We start from the raw sequence: 20,905 nt of genomic DNA on the forward strand, positions 1-20,905 counted from the left end.
CTGGCTATGGAAATATGGGACTTTTAGTCCAAAGAGTAACTTTTGCAGGCTGTGTTTACAGAGGGTCATTACCTCTAACCCAGCTGGCCTTAGCAAAGGGTCAGACACTGTGTAGGCTTGGAACTGATAATTTGTTTCTTGAGGAGTAGGATTTTCTAAGATGTTATCATAGAATGAATGCTGCAGTCCTGAACCATTTCTTCACATAGTATAATTTGACTGTGGTTAAATGGAGGCCTTTGCACATGCTCAGAGGTGCTTTTACCCCTGCTAATATTTCTCATTCTCCAGGACTGTCTTTAAAAATAAAGTTCAGGCCCAGATCAAGCACTGGTGAAGCCAAGTGTCTCTTTGCTTTCTAAATTCAAGCTGTTCACAGAGTGCTTCACTGATTTCATGCCTACCACCTGTTTTCTCCCCACTTCAGGCCTGACAGATGATGAAGATATTAAAGGAATGCTGAAAGGGTCATACTTCTGGAAAGTCAAGTCGCACAGACCGCGGAAGCAAAGGCTGTACCGTCTAAAGGAAGATGGGATGACCGTTTGGTTTGAGACCCGCTTTAAAAAGGCTTACTCCAAACATGTCTGTAAGTCTTGCAGTGTGTGTGTTTAAGAGAGAGTGCTTTCTGGAACTGTTGAGTATATTGAATCCCAGACTTGCAGCACAAGTCTAGAGTCACTTTGCAAGAACTAGAAGTGGCATGCCTTCCAGTTGAAACACCTAGAAAATAGTTAATGCTTGCTTTGTAACCTAGACCTCTGCTATCTTCACTGTTTTAGACATCCCATGTTAAAGAGCTTTGAAGGGTAAGAATGCTGGTTGAGACAAATGATAATGACTCATGAAACTAGACAGAGGAGAGCATTATAGAGTAAGACAACTGGATAAATTTGTAGTCTCTGAAGATGTTTCTTCTGGAGATTGCTCATTTGGGATGAGGAAGAAGTATTTCTTTCCACCCAATATGGTAGGATTTCTTTTTCATCTCATCCTGTCTTCTCTCATTAAAGATTTTGACCGTTAGGGGGATGTCATTATAACATTACATAGAGTGGGGTTGTGAACAGGCAGGTGAATTTCATTTCCAAATCCCTAAACAAATCATAGTTTTCTTCTAGCTGGGTGAACTTGTGAGAGTTTTTATGTATTTTTAGATAACTTTTCATACATCAGTGTAAAAATCCCAGGCAACATTTTTGCATAGAAAGTAATGTATTTTACAGAAAATACACTATCTTTCATACATTTTTTTTGTGTGCAAAGATTTGTGCATAAATTTCTTGATTATGTTTCTTCTCATCAGGGACAAGAAAATTTGTGAGTGTTTTGGATTTTTTTTTTACATCTCTGGTTGTGAATAATTAAAATTTCCACCCTAAACAGCTATTTAGGAAGTTGGTTTCTAATACATCAAGGTGGAAGAACTGTGAATATGATTGGTAGCCTAGTTGCTTTGTCATTCATAGTATTCTGACCCTTTAAGTTGAGTACAGCATAAACTATTTTGTCAGTCCTGGGATTGATTAGATAGAAAACTTGAATTAGGTCATTTCCTTCAAGGCTTTGTTGTGTGCACATTTGTTCACCACAAAAGTTTAATGTAACCAATTAATTTCAGTCAGATAGAAAGTCTGCATTTAGATATGAAATAATGGAATTTGAATGCCCAGCATTTCACAAAAGATTAATTCCTTCCAGTGGAAACAGGACAGGATGTAAAGGCTTGAAATACAGGAAGGAACAATCCCATAAATCTCATATGTGTTTTAATCTACAAGTTCCCATACAAGTTACACATGATAGCATTCATACTGTCCTGAACCAAAGAAATATAGTTGTGATATCTCCGCTCCTGCAATATGAGAATATTGTGCACCTCAGTTGTAGACTTTGGATTCCAACATAGGAGACAAAAAACAAAATGAAATAAAATTAACAGCAAGATTTAAAGAAAAATGGGAAAAGAATACTCATAAGCAGGACCACGTTGGTTACAACAGCTTAACAATGTCACAATATTCAAAGTAAGGAGACATGTTAATGGATAGGTTGGGCCCACAGTATTCCTTTTGCACTTAATAGAGGAATATAGATGGGTCTGATATTCGTGGAAGTGGAGGAGAGACTGCCAAAAAGACAAATAAACGGGTGCTAGAGCAAATCAAGCCTGAACTGTCCCAAGAAGCCAAGATGACTAAACTGAGATTTGCATACTTTGCACATACCATGAGAAGACATGACTTCTAGAAAAGACAAGGATACTTAGTAAGAAAAGAGGATAAACTCCATCGAGGAATACACGACCCTGAGTTTGCAAGACCTGAGCAGGGCTGTTAATGATAGGATAACTTGCAGGTCTCTCACTCATAGGGTTGCCATAAGCTAAAGTTGACTTGACAGGTGTTAACAGCAACAACAAGGCGTCTGAAGGTTAAGAGGTGAACTTCAGAGATGAACCTTTCCTGTGGGAAAAGGTAGTCCTACAAATACGCCGATCCCAAACTTTTTAGGTAAAAACTTGCATTTTTAATTTCGCCCAGACATGCACTGCCAGGTGATGGGACTAGTTTTAAAATTTTGTAGGGCCCCAACCATCTGTAAATTTCTTTCACTTTTGTGCAAAGTAAAATATATATTTGGAAAACAAAATGACGAGATAAAAAACCTGGCCTGATCATACTGGAGAAACAGTCCACACCAGATTAGGATTCTCTGTTCTCCGCAACCTCAGAAGTGTGCACCTGTTCTTTAATCTCTAATGGATAAAAATAATCATTTAAATTGGAAATCACTGAAGGAGACTTTTCCCTGAAAAGGCATGCAGCAGTAGGAGAAAGTTGCACCAGTTTAGATGGGGTAAAGTTAGAGGTGCAAGATAGGTGGAGTTCCAGCAGCCCACCATGTAATTTATATCCTGATGCTCATCAAAACTAGCACCCTTCGCTTTTATAGGTAAGATGAGGAGTGGAGGGAGCCTGAAAGACAACAACTTTTCAATGTAGCACAGCCAACCCCATCTGATATCCTGCAGATATTTTGGTCTTCAGATTCCATCTGGTTCAGACAGCCTGGCAATGGTTAGAGAAATGTAGTCCAAAACATTTTGAAGGTGCCACATCAGTGAAGGTCCCCTCCCCCCAACAAACTGCTCAATAATTGTTACAACACTAGTTCAAAACAGATTAATATTATTATCTCCCTTTGGCTGCTGTAAGGCTCAGGCTAAGAAAGAATGGCATGACTAAAGCCAGTTTGGTTAAACTGATGGCTGAGGCAAGATTTGAACTGAGGACTTCCTTGTTCATAACTTGGTCTGTTAATTGCTGTGGTAGCTCTCCACACCCCTTTGTCTGTCGATATATTCTGAAACAGGAAATACATGTATTTCTTTAACCCTAGTAGAAACTTTCAACCCCATGTGGTTTATTTCCACCCAAGACAGGGTGTAGTACAGTGAGAAATGTGTGTTTATTTGTTCTCCTTGGATATCTTTTATTTTTACAGTTGGTAAGGTTAGGACCCAGTTTGCTGGAAAGGAATTTGAAAGCAAACCAGCTAGCCTTGGAACTGTGTGATTCTAGGGGAATTTGCACACAAACAAGAATTTTAAAATGTTGTTTAACTACTAGCTCTTAAGGGCTTGTGCATACATTTTTGTAAGTGTGCACACACATGCACGGGTAATGGGAGTACACCCCAGTGATATTAATCTGTAATGTTGTTGTATACCATTATGCCATGAAAGCAAATTGGTAATGCTGGGCTAGTTGTTTTTTCTCAGCCTAACCTAACTCAGGTAAGGGTGGTGAGAGTGGATGGAGGAAGGAGAGCCATGTATGCTGCTCTGAACTACAAGTGGCTGTGACTTTAAAGTAAGGAGGCTGAGTAGGGTAGAAAGGCAACAGTGCTGCCATCAAATAGTATTTGAGACTGCTTGGGGGAGTTGTACCCTACACAAGATCTTGTATGATCTTGAAAGCTAAGCAGGGTCAGGCCTGGTGAGTACTTGGATGGAGGATTGCTGAAGAATACTGGGTACTGTAGGCTACGTTTCTTAAGAAAGCAATGGCAATGAATATTTCTTTCTGAAAAAAATCCCATAAAACTAGGGTTTCATGAAATGACTTGAAGGTGCATACATAAACTAACATGCAGGTGGAAGAAAGTGCACATGTTTCAAAGGGGGAAAAAGAATGAAAGTTTAAATGAAACTTGTAAACAAGCCCAACACAGTAGACAAAAAAAAGTTACAAGCATGAAACTGCAGCTAAGTTGTGGGAGCTATCTAGTGCACTGAACAGTGTGCCCTATGCATGATTGTGGGCAGAAGTCATAAGATTACTTAGCAGTGGTGGTTGATGCCCACTGGAGTTGGTGGTGCAGAGGGTGGAATCACCAGAAGTGAAGTCAAAAGGCCACCAATTGCAGTGCTTACGACATTAAGATTGCTATTCAAAATCCTTCTTTGTATGATCTAAGTACTTTTTGTGACCCTTCTATTGGATTTGAGGAAACTTGCAGATTACACAGCTGATGGCTTGTCTGCCCTAACAGAAGGACTGTTCCCAGCATTATTGTTTTTTCTAATGAGTCCTGTCTTCTCATGATGTGTCCAAAATACAACAGCCTAAGTTTTGTCATCTTGGCTTCAAGGGAGATTTCTAACTTGATCTGCTCTAGGACCCATTTGTTTGTCTTTTTGGCTGTCTGTGAAATCCTCAGCACTCTTCTCCAGCACCACATCTCAGATGAATTTATTTTCTTCCTATCTGTCCAGCTGTCACATCCGTACATGGTAATAGGGAATACAATGGCTTGTATGATTCTAACTTTTGTGCTGAGTTGTATATCTTTGCATTTTAGGATCTTTTCTAGTTCTTTCATTGCGTTGTGAAATGTTCCAAGTCATCCAAACGGATGCATGTTAATGGGTAGTTCAAAGCACTAGTTTTCATCAGTCAACATTAATATGGGACTAATAATCCTGGTATACTTCCGTCTACCTGTTGTACCCATTCCTTTTAAGAGTTCTGAGCATATTCACACAAGATAAACTATGGCTTGTTGTTTAAACCAGTTCTTCTCTGGTTGTCTAATGCTGGGTACTAGCATTGTTTTTCTCTAATGTGTCAGGAACCATATTTATTTCCACTAGCTACAACCATTTCCTTCTATCCTGGAAAATCTCCACAGATCAATAGCTGAAGGCTTGTGGACTGGCTAAGAAGCCTAGACCCCAACTGGTTTAAACCACAAATTGCAGATGATCAAACAAACCATAGCACTTCCGCCTCAGTTCTGGTTTGTTTTTTGTCATCCCTTTTGTCATCTCCAGCTTCACGGTGGGTAGCTGGGAAAATAGACCAGGCATAACCTATGTTTCTGTGTTCCAACATGGCAAAAAGCCATTATTTACGTAAATCAACAACAAACAAAATGGTTTGCAGTTTTTTGTGGGTTTTTCGGGCTATGTGGACATGTGCTAGAAGAGTTTCTTCCTGACGTTTCGCCAGCATCTGTGGCTGGCATCTTTGTTTGCAGCTTGTTAATTACAACTGTTACTAGGAGAATGCAGGTTTCAATATCACAGTAAACCAGATTACACAAAATTACACCATGGGTCATCATGGTACAGTCTGTGCATGAAGACTTTTGATCAAATAGAAAAAAAATAGGAGAAATAAAACTGTAGACCATATGTGAGGGTTAGTTGGCTTAGTTCTGTGCCAGTTCTATTACGAGACACGAACATCATTTGCATTCAGGTGGTTTGAGATCCCCACCATAATTTGCCATTAATTGTTGACCTCTCTTGCTCTCTGTGTGTAATCCCTATCTTCACATTTTGTCTTTCAGTCTCCATCCTACACATTGAAAGTGTACGGGAAGGTTACCAGTCTGAGGGGCTTCGGAAGTATGGTGGCTGTTTTCCTGAAGATCAGTGCTTCACTATTGTCTTCAGGGGCAAGAGGAAAAACCTGGATCTAGCCTCTATGAGTGTGTCTGAAGCTCAGCAGTGGGTGCGAGGACTCAAGAAACTGATGGCCAGAGGTGAAGCCATGAGCCAGCGAGAAAAGCTCGAGCAATATCCTTTCTGTTCAAGACATAGCATGGTAGCTATACTCCTTTTTTGGAGAAACAAGGTGCAATGTAGGTAAAGGAGGTGTGGTTTTGCTATTACCAACTAGTCCTAGTTGGCAAGGTTTAAAAGATTTGGAACCTTGCTTGGAGAAGATTCCCACTGTACAGGATCAGAACTAGCTGAAATCTATGTAGTGGTGGTTGTGCATTGCAGATGTACCAAATTAATTATTCCTTGCAATTAGAATAAAAAAATTGAAGGGGCCTCCAAAGTAATTGGGTTCAACTGATGCCAGTTTAGAAAGTTCTGCTGATCATCCCTGATCTATAGCTTTGCAGCCTCTGTTTAAAATGGCTTTGTGTAATAGCTGTTAGAAAGGTCTCCTTGCTCTTAATTTGAACTTGTGCATCTGAAGCCTGTTCTCTCTATAGGGAAGGAGTGTTTCTGTGTTCCTTTTTCTGGGCCAAGAGTCTGAATTCCAGTTTGGGAGTGGTCTATTTCAGGAATGGACAAGCCTAAGTGCACAGGGCAGGGCTTAAGGGTAAAGAAGGTAGCGCTAATTGAAAGTGAACAGAGCTAGGTGAAAATCTTACCAATTTAGATTATTTTCCTACCAACCATACAATGATCAGCTATGTTCTGTATGGGCATACTAAAGTGGGAGCCCAAGTATAGCTGCCTTTAGACATAAATAAAGCACAGGTGTAGGTTTTTAAGAATACGACATTTGAGCCTAAATCAAATATTCTCATCTAGAATAAACATATTGAATTAAAAGGAACTTGATGAGTCAGCACATATGTGAGAAATTTTGATTTAATGGGTCTACTCTGGTTGAAACTAACAATTGAACATGGGCCTTAAAGTTTACAGGCCTTTAAATGCTCTCTTATCCCTGATCATTTGACAGATGGGAAGCTCCTCAAGGACTGCAGGTTCTCCATCCTTATTCTGGAACAACAGAAGAACAAATTTATTCTACCAAATTTTTGAAGATATGCCTTCTCCAGATAAATTAATTATGTCTTCTTCAGATTAAAATACCCATGTCCTCAGCGTGTCATCATAGGACTTCTCTCTAGCCATGTAATCATCTTTCTTTCCTCAGCATTATCATATAATAATGTTCTCCCCCTGCCCTGTATGCACATGTGGAAAACCCAGAGATTGGTGCCTCACAATTCTGTTGCTTTTTCCTTATATACATTTTTACTTGGATTCATGATGTCCTGCATCAGGCTGACAAGAACAAAGACAATAAGATGAGCTTCAAAGAGATCAAGAACATGTTGCGCATGATCAACATTGACATGAATGACATCTATGCCTACAGGCTATTCAAGGTATTTCCTTCCACAACATACCTGGTGCTCCCCACCCCCACCCCCCTTTTATAGCCTCTTAACTCCTCCATCCTGCCTAATGTCCTACTTGACTATAGCTCCATACCTTCTGTTCATTGAAGGATGATTTAGCTCATTTACAAAATTCCTCTCTCATTTGAGAGAACAGAACCATGGATTCAATGTGGCTTTAAAAAGAATCTTCTGACTCAAGGTGCTTTCCAAGAAGGCTTTATTTATGTGATCATGCTCTGCCTCTAACATGAAATTCTGTGGGAGTTCCAGATATTGTCTTCCATTTGTGACCCTTCCTCCATACTGCTTCTCCAATCTTTTTCATACCAGCAAAAATATGCTTCTGCTTAAGTAGGGAAAGTGAGAAGAGGCAGAATGGTGTAATGGTATGAATACCAGTCTAGAACTCCGGGAGGGCAGGGCTAGAATCTCTGCTCATCCATGGGAACCCACTAGATTTGGGGTTCCCAACCTTTTTGAGCACAGGGCCCTTATTTCTAGGGTGCAGCACCTAAGAGGCCTACCCCATGTCTTAGGTTAATGATGTGTAGGAGTATATATAAGAATATATTCTTATTCTTTAATTTCATTCCATTTTTATTTCTTTTATTTTCCTGAAGTGGCTGTGGAGCACCTGGGAAGTGCACACAGAGCCCTCAGGGGTCCTCAGAGCACAGGTTGGGAGCTCCTGCACTAGATGACCCTGTGCAAGCCACACTCAGAGGACAGTAACAACAAACCTTCTCTGAATAAACCTTGCCAAGAAAAGCCTATGATAGGGTCACCATAAGTTGGAGTTGACTTGAAGGCATGTAACAATAGCAAAGGGAAAGACAACATGGGTGATTCTATTGTTCACTTCTTCCTCTTTGAGCCCTGCCTGAGATTCTCAGTCAATGTTTTGTCCACCCTTGTCCATCCATCTGTGGCAGTTTGGTTACATTCTCTCTTTTTCCAGGAGTGTGACAGATCTAACAATGACCGGTTGGAAGAATATGAGATTGAGGAGTTCTGCACACGACTAATGGAGCGGCCAGAGCTGGAGGAAATCTTCCATCGTTATTCAGGAGAGGACTGTGTGCTGTCAGCTGAGGAACTGCGGGAATTCCTGCATGACCAGGGTGAAGAAGCAACCATGCAACGGGCTACGGATATTATCCAAACATATGAGCTGAACGAAAGAGGTAGGAGCCCACTATGCTCACTTCCAGGTTATGATGGCAAATTTGCCAGTGCAGTTATAATAGTGGATTGCCACTGGTATGCTGGTGCATTGCAGCTTGAGGAAAGTGGCACAAATCTCTTGGAATATCAGACTTGGCATGTAACTTTCACAGGTTGCAGATATGCCATTATTTTTTGGAACAAAAGCAGGTCCCCTTCCCAATCTGTACAGAAAGACTAAAACTGGTCTCGCCTTGGTAGATTAATAGCATATTTTGTGGTGAGAAAGAGGAGAGGAAAGGCAAAATGCTACAATCAAAGAATGTGCTAGATTTTCATGACTGAATCTCTAATTTTTCTAATTCAGGACAGAAGGGAAAGTGAATGGACCAAACCACCTGAAGTAGTCTACTCCTATTTTTACTCCTAAAAGAATGTTTTTCATTGTTAAGAGCCTTATGAACTCAGGTGGGGATATGTATTCTATTTCAAGTATTCCTTTGAAAGAGAAACTTTCAGATATCCACTTTGGATACCTGGAACTTCCCAAGTAGCCCACATACAGGAGAGGAGAAGAAAAGCCTGGCATCTTGTGTGTTTCCAGGGAGATAGCTGTGTTATTCTCTTGTAAAAAACAAATTGAGAATCTCATGGTATCTCAAAGATTAACTCATTTATTGTGGTCTGAGCTTTTGAAAAGTGCTTTGTGACAGTCGCTCCTGAAACACACAAGTGTGCTAATGGCTAGTTTGACATTTTCTAGGGTACACCATGAAGATTATAAAAACCTCCAGAATTTTTCCCCTGTGTTTCAATTTTGTAATGATAATAGTTATGTGTGTATATTGTGGGTGACAAGAACTCTCAAATTGCAGCATCTTCTTATCCATGCTTCCCTCCTTAGCCTTTTCCCCCTGGAATTTCCTTGCCTTGCTCCCCAGAAAGCAGCCTTACGTGCTTTCAGCACCACCTCTATCTACACTGATGATAGCCAGATCCACCTTTCTGTCTCCTTCCACTGACACTTACGAGTCTTGAGTTCCTGTCTGATATTTCTATTTGGATGGTTTAGGTTCATCTTGATCTCAGACTCAACTGGCTGAAGATCAGAAAAGGCCCTCTTCCATGTTCTCACACAGTATATTGTTCCTATGAATGAGACACAAAATAGGCTTCCCTGGCAGACTTTAGTTATCAGGCAGATGTATATGGGGAGAGTTGCTCCCTCAGGTTTTGACATCTCAAGCTATTTAAGACGTTAAATATCATCAATCATGTTCAGACTTGGTAGCATATTGGCAACCAAGCAATTTCTTTAGAATTAGTGCTGTTTGGTTTCTATAAGATGTTCTGGCCAGCAATCTACATTTTGCAGTTTCCAAGTTATCTTCAAGGGCAGCTTCATGTAGCAGGCTTTTATTGTTGGGTGCCTTCAAATTGTTTTAAACTTATGCAACCCTGAGGGTTTTTTGACAGGACTTGTTCAGAGGGTTTGCCATTATTTTCTACTGAGGCTGAGAGAGTGTAACTTAGCCAAGGCCATCCAGTGGTTTTCCATGGCCCAGTGGAGATCAGAACTTTAGTTTCCTGGAGTCCTAGTCCAACACACCAACCATTACATCACATTGGCTCTCACAGAGCACTTTGCAGTAGCCTATTAAGAAAAGTAGTCTTACTGAGGGGGTACTTGGCCCATAAATAGTTGATGGATTGCTGTGCTTTGTGCTCATTGCACTCACTTCTTTGGCTTCCCCAAATATCGACACTGTTACTGCCTGCTCCCAGATCCTGCACAAGCTTTTCATCCCTGACTTCAGATCATTCCATTCCCTTGCCCCTCTCCCCTTTTGTCTCTCTCTGCTCCCATATTCCAATGCATCCCTGTCTATAACCTTCACTTGTTTAATTCCACCACCCTCGGCTATCTGAAGGTCTCCTACTCCCTGGAACAACAACACTAATTTAATTTTGATGCCCCTTTTGATTGTAACTGCCTCCCAGAATGTGTTCATGACAGCACTTCCTTAATATCCCTAACTGACCCCCTTTTAAAAAATGAACAACCCATAAATTACTCCCTATGCCCCAATAACCTAATTTCTGGGGAGAAGGGGACTTCCTGTTAATAGGTAGCATCAAGCAACAACAGGCTCCTGTGGTTCCTGTAAGACAAACATACATAAGCTTTCACAGGCTACAGCCCATTTAATCAGCTATATGAACTGTTAGCCTAGCTTACCTCTCTCTCTTTTGTATCCAACATCCTAATGTGAATATGTTTATTTATTGTATTATGATATAAGCTTTCATGAACTATAGCCCACTCCATGAGATATATGAAGTGTCACCCCAGGTATCTGTTTTCTGTATCCAATAGCCTGATGTGAACATACTTAAGTATGTACATCTAAAGTAATAGCTCATTCTTCCTTTGTTTATCCCTACTTTCAGTTCCCTCCCATTCACTGTTGTTTCTTTTGTGCCTATTTTTAAACTGCTAGCTAGACCTTTAGGGTAGGGATCTGTCAAACCTATTATTTGTAAAGCCCCATGAGGTATGCAGATAGTGCTGCATAAATAACACTATAATAGTGGCCTTGAGTCTTCTGAGAGCTGTCATCTGTGTGCAGTGACAAAACCCTGATGTCTGGGGGTCAAATGGAGTGTTTGTGTGAGGGTGAGCTGGCCAATTAAAGTAGCAGCATCTCTTCTTCTCGTCTTATCCAAATCAAAACAGAAGAAATGGTCACATTTAAAAAAATAGTTTATTATTATTTTTCCATAAGATAACTAGAATAAAAAAAATGAGCATAATCATCTTACCAAAGGGGAGTAAAATGTAGAGAGGTTACACATAAGAGATAATGGCTGGAATTATATACAACAGATTTCTCTTTTTCTGTCCCCCCCTCCTAATATCACTCTTAATATACACAAAGAGGGAAACAAAGAAAGAGAAGGACAAGCAGCAACCCATTGAGACTCGTTCAGAAACAGAAAGTATAATGGAATTAGATTGTGTTTCACTTTACATGAGAAAGAGGGAAAAGATAAGCATGGACTTGTTTTTGATGTCTGTTATGGACATTCCCCATAACTTTTTGCCCTCATTGCACAGTTTTCATGGGCACTCTCTTATAAGATGGGCATCCTAGGCTTGCTGGATGGATGGAAGCTAAGGACACTCTGACTAATAGTCTCTTCATCCTACAGCCAGGCAGCACAACCTCATGATGTTGGATGGTTTCATGATGTACCTGCTCTCCTCAGCTGGAAACATTTTTAGCCAGGCACACGCTGAGATCTACCAGGATATGAGCCAGCCGCTGTGCCATTACTTCATCTCCTCCTCCCACAACACCTACTTGACTGACAATCAGATTGGGGGTGCCAGTAGCACTGAGGCTTATATCCGGTAAGAAGGCTGCAAGCCAAAAGAGTTAGAGCCAGAGTGGATCCCACAAACAAGTTAACAGGAAAATGAATGGATATAATATTTTTTGCTGCATATATCCTCCCTTCTAATGAGTTCAAGCTGGCATGCATGGCTCTGCTTCTCTCCACAAGAAACTTTTCACATAGGCTAAGAGGGAGTGACTAGTCCAGAGTCAACCTAGTGAGTCTCATAACTTAATTAGAGACTTGACTTGCATCTCTCATATCCTAGTCCAGCAGTCTAACCTTTACAGCACACACTGGCCCTCAAGTTGCTTTCCTAAATAGCACGAGATGAAGGAGGCTGTGTTCCAAGACAGAATGACTGAAGAGGGACTACCAGACTGGTACCTAGGGAGGGAATTGCCCTTTTAGATTTTTCTGTTTATGTCACCTTTCTGAGGCTCAGGTGGTTTTATTAATTTTCTGTCGCATAACCACAAAGGAGCAAAGTGAAAAATTCCTCTGAGACATCCCTTGAGTATTTACACCATGATGTTAGTAGATCAACTACAGGACGCCACATCAGTTAGCATTTATAAATGATAAATTTCAATCAAAATGTTGGCATGGATGTGGAGCTAAGGGAATTTACATACATATGTGGTGGGAATGCCCATTTGTTCAAGAATTTTGAACAGAGGTTAAGAAACAGATAAATATAATAATAGGGATAGATACACGATTAAGACAAGAAAATTGTTTAACTCTCAATTTAGGGGAATTAAGATTGAATAGTAACCAAAGGTATGTAATAAAACAATTTTTAAAAGCTGCTCATGCAGTGGTTGCTTACGGATGGAAAAACAAATCAAATTGGAATAAGTCTTACTTGTTTATATATATAAAAGAATACATATTATTTGATTTCCTTAGAGAAAGTAGACTTAAATATATTGGGGAAAGCAATAAAGAATCATGGAAAGATAAATGATAAATTGTGATTAAGAAAGTGGAAGGAAAAATGGGGTATGAAGAAGTAAAAAATATATAATAAAAAATATAATAAATGATATTTTCCACATCTCCAATAATGATGGTTAGCTTGATTGGAATATATTTCCCTCAGTGCTGTTTATGGGACAGGGGAGAGGGGAGAAAAGTATATTATGAAATGTGGATTGTATAATTTGTATTTTGTACTGTGTAATAAAAATTAATTTGTGGCGGAAAAAAAGATCAAATTTTTCCCACAAGAATTTGAGCAAAATTTGGTGAAAAGTGGAACTGGCTAGTTTGTTGCCCCAAAAGAAGTGTGACTCTTCATAAGGTGCTAGAGGTCTTGAACCGGTGATTTGACAGTAATGCCTGGGCCGTAGGTCTGGATTATCTGAGGCTGAGATTTTAGTGCTAAACTGGAGATGTCTCCCACTTGTGATGTCATGGGGATGAACCTAGTATTTCTTTCAGCATGACATATTGAGCATCTGCCACAGTTTCAGAGTATGCCATTAAAAACCTCCAGTAAGTCTAACAAATAAGGCAAATACATACTTATCAAGGCAACATTCTTGCCCTGACATTCCTTCCCCTTGCCTTGAAGACTGGAGGAGGGGGAACCCATGACAGGAATTGTGGCGTAAGAAAACAGTGATAGTCCATCTAATTTTATATATCTGTTGCTCCAGGCTTTGTTCCATCAGTCTGAGCAATTTGTCACAAGAAATAATAATACAGACGTGAGCCTTTGCCTTGTCCCAGCTGGTATGTAATCCAGTGTGTTATCATTATTATTTTTTTGCTTTTAGATAAGGGCTGCAGAGTTTTTGAACAATATCCGTATATCCCAGCCAGTATGGTGAATTATGAAGTATGATGGGAATAGTTTGGAGGGGCAAAGGTTCCCACCTCTGCTCTTTGTTAGCCTGATATGAAACCTACTCCCCAGTCTGTCTTTGACTTGTCATCTCACTCTGATCATTTAATCAAAGTCTGATAATCCTCTTGTGGAAATGTTGAATGCAGGTTGATTTCAGGCAGTGGGTGCCTTGTAATACCAGAAGAAGAAGGCACAACATGTTCCACTAGCATAACTGTGAAGCTCTAGGCATAAAGGCTTAAAAACATTTCAGACTTGTGCAGGCCTAACTAGATTTCAACACACTTCAGTATAGTAGTTGCTTAGGAACTGATGGGTTGAGTGTTAGCAGGAAGAATAGCAGGTGAAATGTTCTCAGCCACTCTCTTTTTATATTGAGAGAAATCTTGGAGCTGTAGCTGACGTGTGTTACGCCCATCCCATTATTCCTTCTTCTGTCTTCTTTTCATAACTATATGCCCTCTCCCCATTGTCTGTTTTTGGCAGGGCATTGATGAAAGGGTGCCGATGCGTGGAGCTTGATTGCTGGGAAGGCTCCAATGGGGAACCCATCATCTACCATGGCCATACTCTCACTTCCAAGATCCTTTTCCGGGATGTAATTGTATGCATCCGGGACTATGCATTCAAGGTAGGCTGAACTACAGTTCCTATGATTCCTTGTAAGTAGGCACAGTTGTGTTTGGAAAAAAATCTGAGGCACAGACATTTTGCTGGGAGCTCTTTTACCACAGCTGTAACTGAATTAAAGAAATCTTAATCCATTAATTATATCATTATTCATATGCAGATTTAGTTGGTTGAAAACAATGGTTGAAGAATACAGCCTTTTTTGTTTTGGCTTTAGGTCATGATATGTTATATCACAGTAGGGACCTTCCTAGAAGGACATAACTTTTTAAGTAAAACACAGAGGGAGGAATGGTTGTTTTTTTTTTAAAAAGATGGTGCCTGCACTTAGCAGTTTTAGGCCTAAATTCTGTTGTTAGTTCTCTCTAGACTAGGGGCATTGAATCTAGGTACAACTGAACAATTGATTCATTAGCGCTACTCTAATTAGAAGATTTCTGTGAGTACGTATTTGTATTCAAATTAATAGTATTTAAAGAAACTCTATGGTCTTGGGGGCAGAGGCATCACTAGGAGGGTGTTGGAATGCAAGTTGCACCAAGTGATACCCTAAGCTAGGGTGACACCACTGCTCCCCAAACACCTGTCTTTTGGTGTTCGCCCACATTCCTTCAAAACCCTGGATCTCAGCGGAAGAGAAGGTATGAGTGGGGTGAGGTTCAGTGGGCAGGGAAAAGAGGCCCCAGGTTTTCAATTTTTTTCAATTTTTTTTAAAAAAAATCACATCTTACCAAATTTTCACTTTAATCACATGAAACTGTGTAGATGTAAATACATTAGAGCAGCCTCTGGCCACTCCACCCAGCGCACATACTGAGTTGTGCGGACTGCAGCGACCAGATGCCGCAGTCCTGAGTCCGGCTGCTATGGCAGTCCACAACAGACTGCTGGCAAGGAGTGATTTTTTTTTTGTGCTCCCTTTGCAGCGCTTTTGGCCCATATGTTTCAGGCCATGATTAATCACAGTTTGGGTGACATGGTAAACAGCATTTAATCTAAAGTTGGAGTTAACATTTCTGGTGTCTTTGAAGCTACTTAGGAGGAGGGAGGGGTGGCAGACTGAGTGAGCTTGTCAATGGTTGTTTGCATTGTGGTAAACCATGCTTTAGTATGATGTTTGAACAAGGGCATTGTAAACAGGCTCCTTCATTATACCAAGTTATTCTTTGTGATGTCTGTGACTCACACAAATAGGTCTGGTGTCGGCACAGAGCCAAACACAGAACCTTCAAGATCCGAATAGTGTTTGGTAGGAATGCTGCCCTCGCCTTTCTCCACATAAGCACAGGTGTGCCCCTCCCCTAATTTTACAGTGAATACTAACAATGTAATTCTGATTTGGTGACTCTCAATGGCTGAGAGCTACTCCATTGCTCTACACTGCTTTGGAAGCAGCACTGCCTGCCTGCATTTTTGCTTCTATGCTGATCAACCTATATATCGACAGTGAATCAGAGATTTCAAAACTACTAGAAGTCTTGTAAAAAAAATCTTTTCAAGGTGAATGAGCATTTAATGTGCCTCTGGGATTTCCTGCCCCTTGGGAAAGGGGGGATTTGTTTTTGGTAAAGTAAAATTCACATCCTTTTGTGGTCTTCTCCCACTTGCCAGTGTAGTTTTAAGAAACAAAGAAAAGAGCCTATTTCCTTGTAAAAAGATTATGTTTATGAGTGATAATATACATCTTTAAGAATAAAACATGTTATTAAAGAGTATCTTTATATCTTTAAGAATAAAACATCCCCCCATGATGCAGTGGTTAAATGCCAGTACTACAGTCACTCACTCACAAACTGCAAGGTTGGGAGTTCAATACCAGCCAAGGGCTCAAGCTCAACTCAGGTTTGCATCTTTTCAAGGTCGCTAAAATGAGTACCCAACTTGTTGGGGCAATTAGCTTACACATTATGGACCACTTAGGGAGTGCTTAAATGCACTGATAAGTGGTATAGAAATGTACTAGCCATTGCTATTGCTATGTTCACAGGAACCAGATAAAGTATTCATTTTTACCTCATTTTGTTTTACTTCTGTGTATATTCACTAAACAAATATCTCTTTTTAAAAATACAACAGCACTTTTAAGAATCCCCGGAGAATTAGTCTTGGGGAACAACAGTGAGAAAGAGCTGTTAGTTTCATATTCCTGTTTGTGGAATCTGGTTGGTCACTGCAGAAAACAGAATGCCGGATGCCTTCAGTCTGAGACAGCACCGCTCTTCTTATTATCTTGAGGCAAAAACATAAAATCCAGGTTCTGTGGTTCTCTCTGCATGTTCAGCTCAAAGATGAACAGATTAATTTTGACATACATTTCATGGCCTAGCACCTACTTTGTCTGATATGTGAAATACATCTGCCTTAGTTGACAGAGATATTCAGCTGAGTACTTCTCACTATCTAGAACACACCAATAGCAGCCATCTTTTATTTTAATAGATGCACTTGAATGATTTTAGTGGCTGCATAATAGGCAAAAATCAATAGCTATGTTTTTAGCTCGTGTAGAGGTAGAGAGAATATGTGTGGCAAATGATTGTTGTATTTTATACAATGGTTAGAACTGCAGAATTTTTTTTCATATGAAAAGATTACAGCCGAACAATTTAATAGATTGTCTTTTTGCTCCCTCTCCCACTTTTAGGAGCGCCTGAAAAGGCCTGCTAGGCATGGAAGGTAACTTTTGACCCTATTTTGTATCCTCAGCACTCCCCATATCCTCTGATTCTGTCACTGGAAAACCACTGTGGTGTGGAACAGCAATCCATAATGGCCCGCCATATGAAGACTATTTTAGGGGACATGCTCTTGACCCAACCACTGGATGGAGATGTACCCAAGCAACTCCCATCACCAGAGGTAATACAACATCTTCCTGTTTCTGCTGTCAACTATTTGTTTAGCATGATGTTCAAGTATAGTGCCCTTTAGATGTGTTGGTTCTGTGTCATCATTGCATCTACCAGACACACTGGATGGCCTTAGTTTTTTCATATCCAGTTTCGTCTTTCCCCTTTCTCTGATTGCTGATACTTCAAGGTCCTTTTATTTCCCCTGGACCTGGATATAGTATTGGGCAGCCCACTTCTGTCTTCCCCTGTTCTGGCCATTGATGGAATCTGGGGACATTCCTTATTGGAGTATTGGTGTCTCAGTGAGATGAGGCCATTTGACAAATCTATTTGTCTCAGATTTGTATTCCTCAGATGGCAAGGAAAGATGAAGGGACTGGGGAAGAGGACAGCCCCCTTCTCTCTTCACCATGACAGCAGAACTGATGTCTAATTAATATTTTTATCAGACAGAGCATATATCTCCATATGAGCCTATCTGGGCCCTGAGATCTTCAGGAGAGGGCCTTATTTCAGTCCCGATGCCTTCAGAGGCACAACTAGTGAGGATGCATGATAGATATTTTCAGTGGCTACCTTTCCTAGGGAGATTAGAAGGGCCCCTCTTCTTGCTGTAGGAAACAACTTTTTTATTCTGACAGGCTTAAACAAGAGCATGCTGCACTATTTTAAGAGCATGCTGCACTATTTTAATAGTACTGCTTGTTAACATTTTAATTGTATGTTTTAAAGTGTTCTTAGTGTTGTTCATCATCATTTGATTCTATTTTATGTTGATCTTTTGTATTTTTAAAATTACGTTGTATGTGTTTTAATGTGTAAGTCACTTTGAGTATAGTTTTGGGGAAAAGGTATGGTATGAGTAAAGACAACAATGATGACACTAATACTAGTATTACTAGTAATAATAATAGTCTCTCTCTGTCTCACAGACACACACACAAACAAAAACTTCCTTGAATCTTGAAGAGGCCAATTGAAAGAGGAGACAGTGTTAGGGGGTTGAGCCTTTCCATAGCCATGGCCTCTTGCTAAGTTCTTGTCCTCATTACCTTCTGGAGCAAGTTATAGTCCATTTTGCTTATTTGGATTATTAAAATTCCTTACAGCAGGCTTTACTGAAAAACCAAGCTGCTTGGTTTTTTTCTCCTTTTTCATAGCAGTTAAAGTGGAAGATATTGGTGAAGGGGAAGAAGCTGCCAGATGGCAAGAGTGACCTCGACAGAGTCAACTTAATCTCCAATCCTGAGGAAGAAGTCCAGGAGGAAGATGATGATCGGGTGAGGGGACACAGCAAAGTTTCTATCCCTCTTCTTGAGAGGATGACCTGGGGTGCTTCCAGACTGACAGCTTCTAGTGCCACCAATCAAAAGACATTGTGCAACTAGTCTGACTTTCCCTCCTTGATGGATTTTATTTGGTAAGAAAAAATAGGAAAGAAGTCATTGGAAACTACATGAGCATTTCATTGTTTTGACACCCCTCTCCCAATTCTGCAGATGAGGCTGGGTGATTGCACTATAAATGCCTCATCTGGAAGCACCCCAGGAGAGTACTGGGGAAATGATCTAAAACAGACTGTCATTCTCTCTTTAATAGCAAATTCTGGTATGTTAGTGTGAACAAGATTATAGGCAAAACAGGTCCAATGGAAAACAATTAATTGCCTCCCCACTTGTAGAAACTTGAAGGTAAACATTAAAAAATATTTAGGGGAAAAACACATAGGAGGCACTCCTTCCCCAGGTAGCCCAATAAGGACAGATCATGTTCAGTGACAATGGAATGATGAGGTTGTTGGGGATTAGGATTGGAGTGGAATGGAATACCCTGCAAATTGGAGTGTCTGGCTTGAATGCAATGGCATATCCTTGAAGAGGGCATGGCTGGCTGGAGCCTCTGAACAGGAACACTGCACACTACAGAATCTTGTAGACTCTTGTTACCTATGGCTTTCAAGAGTCTATATCGGTGTTTCCCAAAGTTATATGTTTTCCAGACTTATGTAGCAGAGGCACACACTGTGAATTAAAATGGAAGGTTCAGTTGTTTGTAAACACACCCTTTGAGAATGAGTATAAATAGAACCTAAATAACATGAAGAAGTGAGATTATAAAGCTGGAAGAGTTACTTGGCGGTTAAAACATTTTTGGTATATTTCCTTTACAATATTAGAAACGAATTTTAAAAGAGGGGTGTTTCTTATTAAGATGTTTCTGATAAAACCAGTTACCAATATCCTTTTCAGCACATCTACACTACAGACATGAACTGTTTTAACATTCTTTAATATTTTCTCATTTTCTCCCCAGAGGTAGAATTTATGGGATTGGTAGGGGAGGGAGGCCCAGACACAACAGTCATGTAAAGGGATGGAACTAGTCCACCTAGATATTATCTATAATTATTCAGCCTTTACTTGTGTTAGATTCACAGAAAGCAATAGGAGAGTTTTGAATAAATTGAATAAATTAAGTTTTGAATAAATTAAATGTTCACTTTAATCTTTTGATAAAAATGTAATATATATACAGGTTGCAGAAGGTTCTAGAACACGTGAGGTGATTGCTAGTCTTGGTAAAAGAGGCAGCATGGTGTAGTGGTTTGAGTGTTGGACTACGAGTCTGGGTTTGCATGACCCTCTCAGTAACTTTGGACAAGTCAAACTCTCAGCCTCAGAGAGAGGCAAAGGCAAACCCCCTCTGAACAAATCCTGTCAAGAAAATTGTGTGATAGGTTCACCCTAGATTTGCTGTAAGGCCCACATCTTCGACTTGAAGGTGCACAACAACACAACAACAATTTGGCTTACTTGTCTGCCCGCTTAACACTGAATGGCAACCCACAAGAAGCAGGGATCTGCTTTCTTGAGTTAGAATTCCATATTACCACTTTCCATGGAAACAGGAAAACTGTAGTTATGTTTGGGAGGATGGCTAGGAATTGCTCCAAGAATTCTCAGCAGCCTCACTGAACTATCTTTCCCAGGATTCTTCATAGGATGGTGGTGGTGAAAGCCATGATAACTGAGCAATTCAAAACCAAAAAATACAGATATATGTAGTATGGTGCTTAATAAATTGACAAAAGGACACAGTGCTTCATTCATTTATGGAATTAGGTGTGAAATGATACAATGAGAGACATAAAGATCAAAAGGTTTTAATGGTGGATTAGATGTATTTGACAATGATGTATCTAGGAGTGACTATTAGCCACAATGACCATATGGCCCCCAGATTCAAAGGTACTGTTTCACCAAATATCCAGTATTGGGGAGGTACAAGGGAGAAGGGCTATTGCACTCATGCCCTACTTCTGAGAGATGTTTGCCAGACTACTGTGGGAGACTGGATGCTGGTCAAAGAGAACCTTAGGTGAAATTCAACAGGGCTGTTCTTAGGCTCTTAGATATGCCCTTTGAAAATACCCTCAAGATGCTTGGTATTTTTCACAGAAAGATCATTCTTTCTTTCTTTCTCTTTCTGTTCTCCACTTCCAGTCTATATCTTCTCTCCAAGAGATCAAACCATTACAGGTGAGTAATCTTTCCTGTATGTG

At 40.2% G+C, this 20,905-nt stretch overlaps 1 protein-coding gene across 2 annotated transcripts in view; it reads left to right on the forward strand.

Moving 5' to 3' along the window:
- LOC149309244 (1-phosphatidylinositol 4,5-bisphosphate phosphodiesterase delta-3-like) overlaps positions 1-20,905 on the forward strand; it is a 63,963-nt gene that overhangs the window by 30,958 nt on the left and 12,100 nt on the right. The window contains exons 2-10 of one of the 2 annotated variants that reach the window (XM_089532034.1): positions 428-589; positions 5,860-6,116; positions 7,324-7,428; positions 8,402-8,627; positions 11,821-12,022; positions 14,348-14,492; positions 17,198-17,350; positions 18,504-18,623; positions 20,847-20,882. In XM_089532034.1, the coding sequence (XP_089388160.1) occupies positions 428-589; positions 5,860-6,116; positions 7,324-7,428; positions 8,402-8,627; positions 11,821-12,022; positions 14,348-14,492; positions 17,198-17,350; positions 18,504-18,623; positions 20,847-20,882 (1,406 nt within the window). Of the gene's footprint in view, positions 1-427; positions 590-5,859; positions 6,117-7,298; positions 7,429-8,401; positions 8,628-11,820; positions 12,023-14,347; positions 14,493-17,197; positions 17,351-18,503; positions 18,624-20,846; positions 20,883-20,905 lie in introns of both variants that reach the window. The other variant, XM_089532035.1, reaches the window with a different exon arrangement.

The sequence above is a fragment of the Sceloporus occidentalis genome, unplaced genomic scaffold, assembly GCF_023333645.1.
Source record: "Sceloporus occidentalis isolate IW3139 unplaced genomic scaffold, rSceOcc1.0.p SCAF_7, whole genome shotgun sequence".
In the NCBI taxonomy this organism is placed as follows: Eukaryota; Metazoa; Chordata; class Lepidosauria; order Squamata; family Phrynosomatidae; genus Sceloporus; species Sceloporus occidentalis.